At 35.8% G+C, this 15,811-nt stretch overlaps 1 protein-coding gene across 4 annotated transcripts in view; it reads right to left on the reverse strand.

The window, feature by feature from the left end:
* The window catches only part of ntrk3b (neurotrophic tyrosine kinase, receptor, type 3b), a 497,810-nt gene that overhangs the window by 196,654 nt on the left and 285,345 nt on the right, over positions 1–15,811 (reverse strand). For all 4 annotated transcript variants that reach the window (XM_028441230.1, XM_028441225.1, XM_028441234.1 and 1 more), the window contains exon 4: positions 9,220–9,288. In XM_028441230.1, the coding sequence (XP_028297031.1) occupies positions 9,220–9,288 (69 nt within the window). The remainder of the gene's footprint in view (positions 1–9,219; positions 9,289–15,811) is intronic.

Genomic DNA, 15,811 nt, shown 5'->3' on the forward strand with positions numbered 1-15,811 from the left:
AACATTAAATGGAAATTATTTGAGCTGGTTTGATCTGCTTCTATCAGAGCAGCTCGACAGCATGGGTGGCCACTCATCATCGATGAAGCATTGTGTGTTGGTCCAATGATTAAAGGAAATAGCCGTAGCTAGCTATGCATGCTTCATTTAGCAGGATGGAATGATTGGCACTATGTGGTGTTGGGTGGGAGCCTGAGGCATTATGGGAGGGTAATTACTCTCATTGTTGACTGAGATACTCAGTTTTTTCATGACCAAGTACCATGGTTGGGGTCAATTATAATTGTAATCGCGTAATTGATAATTAATTATAATTATGGCGTAATTATAATCGTAATTTTAAAAAATCTGTTGCTGTTGTAATCATAATTAAATTGTAATTGAGTTTAAATAATTGACTTTGTATTTGGCATTAAAATTCTATCAAATCTGTCGACTATAATTTCATTTATTGCAAAACTTGGGATGAAAAACAAAAAAATGATAGATAATATATTTTAGTGTATTTATTTATTTATTTATTTTGTGATTAATTGTAATTGTAAAACTTTAGTAATTAAGCATGTAATTGTAATTGACTTTTAGGGGATAAAAATAGCCAGAATGTAATTGTAATTGGGAAAAATGTTGGCTCACTGTAATCATAATTGAATTGTAATTGAACATGAATAATTCAAAACGTAATTGTAACTGAAAAATGTAACTGACCCCAACCCTTTCAAGTGCCAGGGTTGGAGTCAATTACATTTATAAATTACAATTACGTCTTCAATTATCCATGTTCAATTACAACTCAATAACGATTACAGCGACCAGAATTTTTTTTTCAAAAACAATTAAAATTACAATATAATTTTCCCCCCTGAAAGTCAATTACAATTATGTTCTCAATTACGAAAGTTCAATTACAATTACTGAGCCTAAATAAGCTTAAATATGTGGCCATACCAGCCTGTCATTGCCCGATCCCGTTAGATCTCGGAAGCTAAACAGGTCTGGGCCTGGTTAGTAGACCACTGAATATATCAGGTGCCACAGTGGGGGACAGTCACCCCAGTGGGGGACAGTCACCCCAGTGGTATCTGTCATTGTGTCCTTGGGCAAAGCACTTCACCTACATGACCTAGTATGAATATAGTGTGTGAGTGAAAGAATAATGCCTTCATTCTGTAAAGCAACTTTGAGTGTCTATGATAAAGCGCTATATAAAATTGATGCATTGATGCATTATTAAATAAGCCCATGAAATGCACCTTCCTCTCATGTTAGCTTTCTGTTAGCATTTCTTAAGATAATGGTTGGTTTTGAAACTTTTGACCCATATTTTAAATCAGTTGTGTAATATACAAAAATATATTATTGATCATCTAATTTGTTTCTTGTGGCTTCCATTTTTAGAGGTGAAACTAATAGATTACAAGTCCTTATTTTACTGTAATTGAGTTTAATGGGTACTTGTACCTTTTTGAGTATACTTTTAAATGAGTTGTTTTACATGTACTTAAGTACATTTTAAATACATTTGTAAACCCAACCGTTACTGAGTAATTTATTACTTTTTGTGATATTTTTTTTTAATTTCCATTTCATGGCATATTTAATATAATCCATATGTTCTTAGTTGTGCCATTTCTGATGAACATTCAGCCACTTTCTATGGTTCAGGTTGTGGTTTCTACCTATTATGTTGTTATCACCATGACACTTTTTGCATGGCACTGATTTAGAGTTCATAAAGGTATCTATACTTAGAGCCTGATCATTTTTATTATTATTTTGAATCAATTAATTGGTGTTATTGTTTTTTTTATTTAATTTTTTTATTATTATTATTATTGTACTTTTTGACAAACCTTTTATTTTATACAGATACCTTTGTATAAAATAAATCAAGTTCCAGCTGAGCAAGATTTCCTCCTTTATAAGTTTATACATGAGATGTTTTCTGTATGCATGAGGGAACCATTGCAAGATTGATTAACAAAAATAAATGTGCAGATGAAAGAAACTAGTAAATTCTACTTTGAGTACTATTTCATTGAGCTACTTTTTACTTGTACTTGAGTATTTTATGTATGACTTATTTGTACTTGAGTACAGTAGTTCTACTTGAGTAGGTTATATATCAGTCCTCTTTACACCTCTGTCCATATCCATGTTATCCATAATTTTGCTGTGGGCGTCTGAGCCTTTTTTCTTTCAGTTTACCTCTCACTTTAAGCATTTTTATTGACAAAACTAGAGAACTTACAGGTAGTGGGAAAAGTTGTGATGAAACATATGTTAATAATTGTTAACTACAGAATCCCCATGCCAATTACAATTACAAAGTCAATTATCTGAACCAATTACGATTACAACAGCAACCAATTGTTCTAATTACAATTCTAATTGACCCCAACTCTGCCAAGTGCTGATTCCAGGGTTGGGGTCAAATATGATTGTAATTGCGTAATTGATCATTAATTACAATTATGGAGTAATTATAGTTGTGATTGTATTTTTAAAAACCTGTTGCTGTCATAATCATAATTAAATTGTAACTGACTTTGTACTTGTATACTAATTGGCATGAAAATTCTATAAAAATGTTCAATTATAATTTAAGGTAAAACTGGGGAACCATGTTTAGTTCTACACATATGTAGTTAATATATATTAAAATATGTTTCATACAAGCTTTCCCACATTTTACCTTTTAAAAAAATTGACTGACTGGTATACTGACTAGGAATGTGCGATATTTTATCATTTATGATTTATCATCAAAAATATTATCACCGGTAAGAATTTGTCATCGCACGATATAAACAATGAATTCCCATGTCAGAAATTAGTGAGAGCCACCGGCCATTTGTCCCTCAATTTAGCCAAGATTGCCCATAAAATCCTTGTTCCACGGGACAAAACTGCCCCTGTTTGTTGTCAACTTCTTATTCTCTGGAGCAGAACGCTGTTTACGGGAGCTCCGCAGGGAAGCCTCAGCGGCCGCGGTGTGCACCACGCCTCCCGCCCCCAGCTTTCACACCCACAGGCGGCGGTGATCGTCATGGCTACCTGAAGCTGCCGAGCTGCGATACATCATGGACCGCTACTTGGTTAAAACCAGACATTCATCCAACAAAGTGAACTAATCCAAGTTCCTCCGTCAGATCCACCCGAAGTTCCACAAACACAGGGACAGAGATGAACCCGCAGCAACGATTATGAACTGGAAACTCAACTAAAGCTAACTATGCTAAGCTAACCCACCGACACACACACTGGGCTAAGAGCTAATGCTAACCACTCCATATAAGGAACAGACCAAATAAAAAGAACACGTCTTACTGTCTTAAAGCCACAAAGAGCCATCGATTTGTTTATGGTCAGATTTAACACTTGTATGGAAGAATAAAAACTAAACATGTCACACGTTGTGTGAAATAAATGTTAGCATAATATTAATGTCACTATGCATCCGTCCAACCTTGTGAAACACAATATTTTTTAATTATATTTCACGTGTTCACAGACAAAGTTGGTCCCATTAGACTAATGTAACTATTGAGATTATTACACCTAAATATACTGAATGATTAAATCATCAGCTTGATCTAGTTTAATTATAGGAAATCAGAGATATATTTATTAATCATAACTTTATGTAACTCAAAAGATAAATGAAACAAGATTCAGCAACAGTTAAAACATTATGAAGTTATTTGTGCTTTTCATGCGCTTTTTTTTTTTTTTTTTTTTTTTTTTTTTAGAAAATAATCTCATTTTAAGTAAGGAATTATAAAAGTAATTGTAACTGAAAAATGTAATTGACCACAACCCTGCCAAGCACTGATTCCTCTCAGCTTCCCCCGTGCACAGCAACGCCCTGGAGCACGTCTTTGCCGCCATGCCACGCCGGCTGACACCGATGAGTAAAACACAGCAAATGCAACAGACACAAACCCTCACATCTCATCAGCATTCAGCAGCAGGAGGACGTCATCCCAGCATGCTCTGCTGTAGGTCAACAAAGACGCCGCTTGTACACATCTGAATCACTGGCTTAGTGAAGAACGGGACTGAAAGATGAAGCTCAGTATTGGATGTCATCAGAGGTGTATAAAGAACTGATATATCCTACTCAAGTAAAAGTACTCTTTCTTGATTGAAATTGTACTCAAGTACAAGAACAAGTAAGTCCTAGAAAAAATACATACAAAGTATAAAGCAGCTCAATTAAATAGTATGTAAAGTAAAAGTAACTAGTTACTTTTACCCCCCACATTTATTTTTGGTAATAAATCTTGTATCTCATGTATAAACTATAAGAAACAAAATAAACACAATTGTGCACAATTGGAATTTAATTTATTCTCTACAAAGGCATCTGTAGAAAATAAAAGGTTTGTTAAAATGTAGAATTTTTTTTTTGTTTTTTTTCTTAATAAAATAAAACCAATTAATTCAAGTAAAAATCAACAAATTCTCAGGCCCTAAGTATAGATACATTTATGAACTTTAAAACTAAGAAAATAAAGTTCATTCAATGCAGATTTGGCACAGTGCATTACGTTTAATCTGATTGGTCGGCTATGATGCGATGCATTTGATTGTTGTCTGGTCATTTCATTTATTGTAGTTTCACAATGTACATTGATCATTTAAAAAAATATAAAAAAAATTACTCTGACGATTTGGTGTAGAATTGTAACAAATCACTTTACTTCTTTTAAAACGTTTTTAAGTACAAGTGAAATGACTGATTTAGAATAAAAAGTACAAGTACCCATAAAAGCAACTCAGTTACAGTAACGTGAGGACTTGTTATCAATTACTTTCACCTCTGGACGTTGTGGACACATTATCAAGGCTGTGACTTAAGCCCACGCATGCAGAACTCCAAATGGGTTTATTTTCTATATACTTATATTTTCATATTGAGTGCTACATTCTCATTTCAATCACACGTATTAAGGTATTCAACTCCCTGATGAATATCAGGAGATATAATTGTTCTTTAATGTTTTTCAGAAGAACCCTATTTTTACACTCACTGATCCAGATCCATAATAGGAAATGAAAACCCTGGACATCTGTTACTCTGTGATTTACGTTAAATATTGTAATTAGCTCATGCTGCGTCAATAGAAGGAGAACAAAAAGAAGCCAACTTGAGGAGAAAACATAACGGCTGGTGAGCTGAGAAAAGTAGACAACTTCACAACCTAATAACAGGCACAAAGGGGGACTCAGAGACCCATCTGCCTGAGATGAGGGCCCGCAGTGAGGGGACAAGGTCTGATATACATTCTGCTGCAGACGGCCTCCTCCAGACAATACTTTTTAGGATCTCAAGACTTGGCTTTTTTAAAGCAGAGTAAACACATTAGGATGTTCTAAATCTGAAGAGATATTTCATCTGTTATAGACTCCACACATGAAGAAAGTGTGTACGTGTGTTTGTGTGTGTGTGTGTGTGTGTGTGTGTGTGTGTGTGTGTGTGCTCCAATAATCTCAACAAAGCACAACACACACAGAGCCATTATGTCCCAGCACTGATCTAGAACCTATGTTGCTCTAAGCCAGATATCTAGAAGAAGAAACAAAACAGGAAACTGCAACATGGACGTCAGGGTTGGGGTCAAATACATTTTTCAGTTGCAATTATGTTTTCAATTACTCATGTTCAATTACAAGTCAATTAAGATTGACAAGCATTAAAAATGACCAGCATTTTTTTACAATTACAATTGAATTACAATTGTTTTTTATTTTTATTTTTTTATCATGAGAAATTCAGTTACAATTACGTTCTCAATTAAAGTTCAATTACAATTAATCACAATTACTGAGCCTTTAATAAATAAGCCGATAAAACTTAACCTTCCTCTTGTGTTAGCTTCCTGTTTGCATCTCTAACGGTAACGGGTACTAAATCAGCTGTAAAATACACTAAAAATGAATATCTATCATGTCATTTATTTCCTTTCTATTGGTAACCTTGTTAGGCTTCCTAATTAATGAAAATATAGGTTTTTATATTTTGGTGCTGGTGTATACCCCTAACCTGGCTAGAGCCAGATTGATGTGTAGCCCCTCCCTCTAACTCCAGTTCTCCACATTGATCTGTGTCCGGCAAATCCTTTCAGAACGAGGGAAGACATGAACAGAATGCTTGAAGCTGATTGGGCGAAGCGCCTGTCCACCATTATTTGTTTTAGCCAATCACACGATAACAAATGATGATCTCGTCATTGGCATGCGCAGCAGAGATGCTGCTACAACAACAACAAGGCTCCGCTGGTGAAAACCTTCTTTTGGGATAGTAATGCTGTGGTCTTTATGTCGTTGAGTGACTTTTGCTGTTTCTACAACACGAGTATGTGAGTTAATGGCACGTTAACCATCCTTCTGCGTCAACATCCTTCTTTTCTTTGATTCAGAGCTATGCTAATAGTGGAAACTAGTTCCTCTCCCCGCAACTGCGCATGCACCAGTTTTGCTTCGGCACTTCTGCCTTCGTCACACCTGGATATCCCGCCCTAAACCACAACACTGCCTCATGATTGGTTCAAACCGTTTCGGTTCGGATTCAAAAGGCAAAGGTGGGAACAGCACAAGATGGATTCTGGTGTTTGCGAAAGCCCGAATTCATCTTGCAGGCAAGGTTAGTATATCGCTCGATTTCAATTTTTTAAAAATAATAAAACATAGAAAAGCTTGATATGAAACATATCTTAAACAATTGTTAACTACATATGTGTAGAACTGTACATAGAACTGTATGGCTCCCACGTTTTGAACAAAGTGAATTATCTAAACTCAATTACAATTACGACAACAGATTTTTATGATTATAATTACGCCATAATTGTAATTAAGTATCAATTATGCAATTACATTTATAATTGACCCTAACCCTGATAGAAGTGGGCATACAGTATAAGAGGAGGGAATGATTGCGCTCTCAGAACTCTTCAATTGAAACATCGAAAACTACTTTTACACTTTACACCCGCTTCCATCTTCCTCAGTCAGCTCACTTCTTGATTGGCTACATTATGTTTCACGTCACAATTCAAGAGTTGGGAGTCGTCGGCTTTTCACACACACAAGGAGTTTTGGTTGGAAATATTGAACTAGTTTAATATTTATGATTTTCAGCCGCCGACTCGTTTTCAAGCCGATTATCAAGACAAAGTCTCTCTTAACACACCTCACAACCAGGATGGGGGTCAATTATAATTGCAATTGCGTAATTGATTAAAATTAATGTAAATGGTCACATTTACTGGTTCAATAAACAGGTAGAGATTCAAATTCTGATGTAGATGGTTATGATTGAGAGTCCGCATAAACAGGACTGAATCTTAACATAACCTAACCGCTAGAGCGAACATGGGCTCGTCTGTGAACGGTTGCATTTACAGACCTTGGAGTCGCTGTTAGCTTACCAATAAACGGGAAGAGATTCATCACCTTTATAATAAGTGTTGACTGGGCCACTGGGAGTGAGGCCCAAGGCCAAGACAGGCTGACTTGATAAAACTGTATCATGTTTTTCTGCAGTCAGTGCCTTCTCCTCACCTTTCTCTCTCTGCTCTATTTCAGGTGTCGTGAAGCTGATGATGACAGTTCCTGATCTGTGGTTCACGGCTCAACTGGTCTGGTACACTCTGATGTTCTATTTCTGTATCCTGTTCTGTTGGTCCAATAACCATAACCAGTAGACGCAGATGGCTGCCACCTCTGAACCTGGTTCTAACGGAGATTTCTTTCTGTTAAAAGAGAGTTGTTTCTTCCCACTGTCGCTAAATCATGTGGATTTTTTTTCTTTATTATCATTACATTTATATTTTGATAGCGCTATGAGATTACCTTTGTTGTAATTTGCGCTATATAAATAAAGATTGATAATTATCATTGTAATTGAAAACCACAATTCTATGGCTCACACATATTTAATTAATAAAATAGGTTTCATAGTAAGCTTTCACACTTCTTCACAACAATACATGTGGTAACGGTGAGACAAGTTATGGTTTAGAGTTAGGATATATTAGAAATTGATTTAAATAGGGACGATGAAAATTTTCGTAGTCATAATACTGTTAAATTTGTTAATCTTAACTGAGGTTTTCTACAAAGTTATAGTATTATTATTATTATTATTATTATTATTATTATTATTATTATTATTATTATTACTATTATTATTAATACATACACATACATATATGTATTGATTTATAAGTACAAAATTGACTATACTTATTATGTAAGTAAAAATTTGTAAAATTGTAATTGAATTTTTGCAATTGAGAACATAATTGTAATTGATTTTCAGGGGTAAACTGGTAATTGTAATTTAATTTGGTCACCATAATTTAATTGTTATTGAACAAGTATAATTGAAAATGTAATTATAATTTAAAAATGTAACTGACCCCCAACCCTGCCTTAGAACAGGATAATCCCATTGGTCAGCTTTGGTCCTTGGTCAAAAATGGGGGAAATTGGTACAAAAGCAGCCTGATTCTCTTTACGTGTGTACTACGCTTATAAGTTAAACTGTAAATGTTCAACATTCATAGACAAAATTCTCCCTGTGGTTCATTAACTCTTAAAAGAAGGACTACACCCCAAAACAGCTCTGCCCTGTTCTTTCAGTGGCTGCCCTGCTTCTGCCTGCTTAAAATAGTGTGGTGTCAAATTCTGCTGTAGCTTACTCGTTTTCCTTTTTCAGTTTTTCCCCACAGGTGTCACACACTGGGAAAACTTTGAGATCACAGCCAAAACTCAATTGTTGGACAGTGCTGACAGGCGTAATGATGTGTAAAATAGCCTACAGGCAGGCTTGATACGACAGTTATTATTTGCTCATCATGGAAGAGCAAATAATTTTCCTAAACACAATGATCACTGAAATACTGTCATAATTCATACCAGACCAGAAAAAAAGGGGTCAGACTCCCTCCTCCTACTGGGCCATTACTTTTTTTTTTGTACTTGTTAATTAAGTCAACAAATGACTACAGAGATCACAGTGCCACTATATAGGTTTGTTCTCTCCCATGTGTTCAGACAAATTAGAGGGTTTGTACAACAAAGCCAGGAATTATAATGGTCCATGCTGAAGACTATTTGTATTGAGGCTGATAGTGTGCAGGGAGCAGTGATAAAGTGCTGTAATAAAGCACAAACAAAAAGCAGGCAGACAGATCAAGGAAGACTTACAGCTCGGAGAGTTGGAGGTTCTGGAAGAGCTGCCATGACAGAGTGGTGAGAGGATTCTTTGACAGGTTTCTGTAGAGGGGAGAGACAAAACAAAGGAGATGTTCAATTGCATTATTTGATGTGGATTGCTTTAGGTCTCTGGCATTTTGTGTCATTTTCTTCTGCTTTTTCAACGTTTCCTGGCTTGGTGATTTGATGTCCTTGGGTTTCGGGAAACAAGTAGCACAGCTCTTTATGGGGAGGCTTTTATTTATTATTATTAAGTCATACAAACATTTCTAGTCCCTTTAAATGTTGTTTTTTCCCCCTTGTTTTATACAAAATATATATATATTATTTTTTTTTAATCCTTTGCTTAGTCCATTGTATTACGTATATTATGTTAATTTCTTGTACATGATTATGCTTTTTAATACTCAAGGACTGATTAAAACATTGAACAACATGGTCCTTTAGGAGCTCCAAATGAAGCATTGTTATGTTTATTGGCAGAATCAAAGGTTAGTGAGTAGCTATGGTAGCACAACTAAAAAATATTTAAAAAAAATCACTATGGCAAGTCATAATTATGAGATAGTAAAGTCATATTTATGAGATAGTAAAGTCATATTTATGAAATAGTAAAGTCATAATTATGAGATAGTGAAGTCATAATTGTGAGATAGTAAAGTTATAATTATGAGATAGTGAAGTCATAATTGTGAGATAGTAAAGTTATAATTATGAGAAAGCAAGTGAGAAAATGATTTCTAATATAAATTTGCAAAGAAACACACAACAACGTGATGGAATCATTTAGTAATTAAGACTTAATTTTGTATTTTTATTATTTCATACACTATGTTACATGTGTTGAATTGAACTGAATTAACAGCCAAAATGTGTGTTTTGAGTGAATTATTATTCAAACTCTAATTAAGAATGGTAACAGTCAGTGTCGGTACACTGCTGCAAATGCTCAGTTTGTATCTCATAATTATGAATTACTAGCTCATATTTATGACTTTCTTTTCCATAAAAATGACATTCTATCCCATAATTATGACTTTCTTTCTCATAAGCATTACTTTTGCTCTCATAACTATGACTTTCTATCTCATAATTATGAATATATATCTCACAATTATGAATTTATTTATCATATTTATGACTTTCTTTCTCCTAATTATGACTTTCTTTCTCATAAGCATTACTTTTGCTCTCATAACTATGACTTTCTATCTCATAATTATGAATTTATTTATCATATTTATGACTTTCTTTCTCCTAATTATGACTTTCTTTCTCAGTTTTGGTGTGGTGCATTACATTTAATCTGGTTGGTTGGCAGTGATATGATGCATTTGATAATTGTCATTTAATTTTTTGCATTTTCACAATGTCGGTTGATCATTTTAAAACAAAAAATATATAATTTACTCTGTAATGGTTGCGTGCAGAAACGTAACCACCTTACTTCTTTTAAAACGTACTTAAGAACAAGTAAAATTACTGATTCAGAAACACACTCAAAAAAGTACAAGTACCCATAAAAGCAACACCTTTACAGTAACCATTACTCTCACCTCTGCATGTAGATTTTATTAAGAATTGCATTTTTTTCAAAGGAATTCGGGAGAACCGTAATGAAAACTGGCCCCCTGCAAACTGTGCGTATAGGGCAGGCTTTGCTCTCGTATCAAAGCCATGACAGAGAAAGGAATGGAAGAATGTTCCATGTGATCAATTGTTTTCTTTGATGGCTCCACGCTGATGATTCACACACTTTGGATGTGCTTGTCACTTTGAATGTTTGCCTGATAACATCCAAAGAAAGTGAACAGCCATCTACCCCAACGTAATAATTGAAATGACTGAGGAGATGACACATGTGCCGTGGATAATACAGACAGATGAGTAGTTAAAATACAATGAGAATACAGCACCATGCCACAGCTTGCATATCACAACCATAATGTATATTGCATATGGAATTAAGTCTGATTGCCACCAGGCAAAGGGTGATAAAAGCCAATAAAACCTTTGAAGCAATTACTTTACAGTATGTTTGGGATTATAAACATAGGAAGAAGATAAGAAGGTCCATGAAAACAAACTGCACTAAATGTGAGTTTTCACTCAATTAGTCATTTTTCCCATTCATTTACATGGCTGATTAAATTAAGTCGTCACACACAGAGTTTTCGAGTATAGGCTAATTTGTATGCAGGTCCTTCTGTGAGCTGATGTGTCACTAATTGTGGCTCACTATGGCAACGGATCATAAGGATGTTGCAGGTCAGTCATTTTTTCTGATACCTTACATGCAAACACACATACGCACAGAAACGCACGTACACAAAACGGCATCACATTGATAGATTTAAATGCAATGGACACAGAGTTCTGTGAAAACATATAAAAATACTGCATGACAATTCCCCTCCCAAAGAAAAGCTTACAGAGAGCATACATTAGGGGGGGAGAGGGGGAGGTGAGGAGGGAGGGGTGAGAAGGTGAGTGAGCAAACAGACGCTCATTAGGTGATGTAGAGCGAGGGCTGCGCAAATCACACAAGCCGAAAATAAACACTCATTCAGACCACAGGATCCCTAATGGATACTCTTCCAATCAGTCTAAAATAGAAACGTTTCGCCCGCAACGTCATTAAAAACGTATATTTGTTAGCATAGGTGTAAAGAGTACTGATATTTACAACTCAAGTAGAAGTACTGTGACTTGATTGTACTCAAGTACAAGTAATTAGTGACTCAAATGGTACTCGAAGTAAAAGTTACTAGTTACTTTGATTTATTTTTTGCAATAAATCTTGCCATGGTTCCCTTGCATACAGTAAACATTTCATGGATAAACTTAAAAAGGAAGGAACACAATTGATTGATACTTAATTTATTTTTCCACAAAAGCATCTGTACAATTTTTTTTTTTTAAATACAATAACACTAATAAATTTAACTTAAAATAAAAATGAATTATACATAGCTACATTTATGAACTCTAAAACTGATAAAATAACCAGCATTCAATGCTGCTTTGGAGCCATGAATTATGTTGAATCTGAAGCTATGATCAATCAATCAATCAATCTTTATTTGTATAGCGCCAAATCATAACCAATGGTATCTCAAGGCACTTTACAGTAGAGCAGTCTTAAGGACGGACTCTTCATTTTATGGATACACACATATGCATATATACGTATATACACATACATATGTATCCCACACCCAACATGAATTCATCATGGCGGCAAGGAAAACCTTCTGTTAAGCAGCAGGAACCTTGTGTGGATCCCATTCCTATGATGTGATGCATTTGACTGTTATCTGGTCATTTCATTATTTGTAGTTTCACAATGATCACTTTAAAACAAAAAATAATGAAGTCACTTACGTTTAGGTGTAGAAATGCAATTAATTACTTAACTTCTTTTAAAACACACTTAAGTAGAAGTAAAATTACTGTATTTTTCGGACTATAAGGTGCACTTAAAATCCTTTAATTTTCTCAAAAATCGACAGTGCGCCTTATAATCAGGTGCGCCTTATGTATGAAATTAACTACTGTGCTTCAACATACTGAAGTGAAAAAGTGAGTGTATTGTTCTGTATTTTATGTGTTAAACCTGAACAATGTTGAGAGTTATTGTGAATGAGTTGAATAAAGTTTGACTTATCGGACTATTTTATTTCGCTTAATGCGTCTTAATAATAATAATAATAATAATAATGATAATAATGATAACAAATCGGTGCGCCTTATGTATTAAAAGTCAGGTCCAGTCAGGTCCATTCATTGATAGTGTGCCTTAAAAGCCGGTGCGACTTATAGTCCGAAAAATACGCTACTGATTTAGAAATATACTCAAAAAAGTACCCATAAAAGCAATTCAATTACAGTAACGTGAGTACTTGTAATCCATTGCTTTCACCTGTTTGTTAGACCCCGGGACTCCAAACACACAATCCAAAATGTCAGCAAACCAAATGTATAGTGGGGCCAAAAAGTATTTAGCAGCTACTGATTGTGGAAGTTGTCCTACTTAAAAAGATGAGAGAGGTGTGTAGTTTTCATCATAGGTACAATTCAAACATTCTTGCATAAAATAAGTATTTGGCACCTACAAACAAGCAAGAATTGTGGCATTTACAAGCCTGTTACTACTTCTTTAAGAAGCTATTCTATCCTCTACTCATTACCTGTATCAATGGCCCCTGTTTGAACTTATTTGTATAAAAGACACCTGTCCACAACCTCAAACAGTCATACTCCAACCTCCACCATGGCCAAGACAAAAGAGCTGTCTAAGGATATCAGGGACACAACTGTACATCTGCACCAGACTGGAATGAGCCAATTAAATATCACGAGAGAGAGAGCGAGAGAGAGAGAGAGAGAGAGAGCGAGAGAGAGAGAGTGCTGTTGTGGTGAAATATCAACACTAGTGGGATTCGGTCGTAGGCCGTAGGGCTATTTCACACAACAACATGACCTTGAGTGTGATATTGCTTTTATACAACAGTTCTCCAAGTGCATTTTATTAGGTAACAGTAATAAGTGACAACATATTATGATTTGTTTGTTTATTTAGTCATTTTGCTCCATCAACTAAAATAGTTCCACAAGTGGAGAGCACACAGGCTACGTTCACAGTGCAGGAAAAATGGAACCTATATCTGATCTTTTTGCACATATGGGACCTGAATCCAATCAAGTAAAGACAGTCTGAACAACACAACATTCCTATCCCACCTCTGTTTGAAATGAACTCCGCATCCAAACAGTCCATTGTAAAGATGTAGCAGCATCACAGCAGACGACTAGAGCGATAAACCTGGCTGTCTTCTTTTTCACTCTTCTAAAGTCATCTCGTGCTGACTTCTGTTGGAAAGAAAATGTATCAGCGCAACACACAGTCCTACACTGGACTCCTCCATATTTACTATCGTAAACACTGTGGGGTCATAGGTCACCTTAGGACCTATCTGCGCATGCGGGTCACTTCAGGTTGACATTCCGTTCATACTCCAAACTGATTGAAGACCCATTTAATGTGTAAGATGAATGACCACACACACAAAAAAGAGTTTTTGAAAACATCCAAATTGTGCTTTAAGTGTGAACGTAGTGACAGTATACTGTGGTGTGGAGCCCAAGATGTAACAGTAAATAACGGTATTTAGATCAGCTGTACAGCAGAGTGATATGATCCTTAAGACGTCCCAGCGCTGTTGCTGCTCTCTTAGAATGTCTGTCGTCCAATCAAATCACTTGATCGGAACAATCATTTTTGCATTATTGAATCTATATTGTACACACATTGTGGTTGGCGCGAATCTTGAGACGATCTATATATTTAATTCTATTTTTTTATTTTGCCCCCTCCCTGGCAAGAATCTTTGCCTATGCAGAAAGGTATCATGTACCAAACAGAACAGAGAGTTCTCCACTCTCAGGTATGTTCCAAGTATTAAAACATGAGCCTTTCAATTAAGTGACAAATGTGTTGCAGTGGCTTCTCCTCGCATACAGATCAGCTGAGCCGAGACGAGTGTTTTCTCAGCACGGAGTGAGTGAGACCTCCTTCACATCTCTGCCAGGAAGTGTTCTGTATCCAAAGGTCATCCTTTGCATCTCGACAAGAAATGTCAGCTAAAATTGGATTGGTGGGAGGGGGATAAATGAATTAATAAACAAATCAGCAAATAAGCCATCAAAGACGATAGAATGCTGGAAGACAGGAGGTGAAGAGGGCCGAGCGCTGCGCAAAGAAGGACGGAGAAATAATCAAATCAAAGAATTAGTGAGCTGGAAAATATATCTATTTATAAAGTAGGCATCACTGTTTTCAGTCACACAATATGTAACACACACACCGCTGTATCCACCACATCAGCTTTGCGGTCAACAAGCTACAAGTCATCTTTTCTCCTTAAATAACAACCATCAGTATAGGCGACTATCACAAAATGTTCATTAAAGCTATACAGTGGACGTGGCTACGTGTTATTTAATGCTAGCAGCAACGCCTCTCCTCAGGTACCGAGGCAAAGAAGTAAACACTGAACCAGAACCTTTTTCCCCTTTTCTCTACCCTGCAGAGGAACTCCTCCTCCTTCCTTCTTTAATAATTCTGTTTGGCACTGCACGCCACTGGGAAAGGCTTTGCCACCAGAGAGGCTAATTAGTGCAGCATTACTAGTAGCTACTGTCTCAATGTGGGGGGAAGCTTAGTGGATTGACATTCAGGAGCAAGCGAAGGAAACACAGACAGACGACAAGAATCCAGCGGCGGAGATGGCCTGGGATCATCATCCATCACATCAGTGTCTTATAATGATTTTTTTTGCATTTGATTTTAGAAAACTTGAAATCTCACAAATGTTAATAAATCATGAGTCATTGCTTCTTTACTATACTAGTAGTATAAAAAACATAAATGAAATGGAAGATGCCGTGCAAGGTAAATGTGTAAATACAAGATAAATATGCTGTAATATCCGTATCACACTAGGTCAAGTGATTACATCAAGCTCACCATCCCCAGTACTTCTACTATTTCTGACCGCAACTCCTATCATTTGGCCGTGAC

Source organism: Gouania willdenowi, chromosome 3, assembly GCF_900634775.1.
Source record: "Gouania willdenowi chromosome 3, fGouWil2.1, whole genome shotgun sequence".
In the NCBI taxonomy this organism is placed as follows: Eukaryota; Metazoa; Chordata; class Actinopteri; order Blenniiformes; family Gobiesocidae; genus Gouania; species Gouania willdenowi.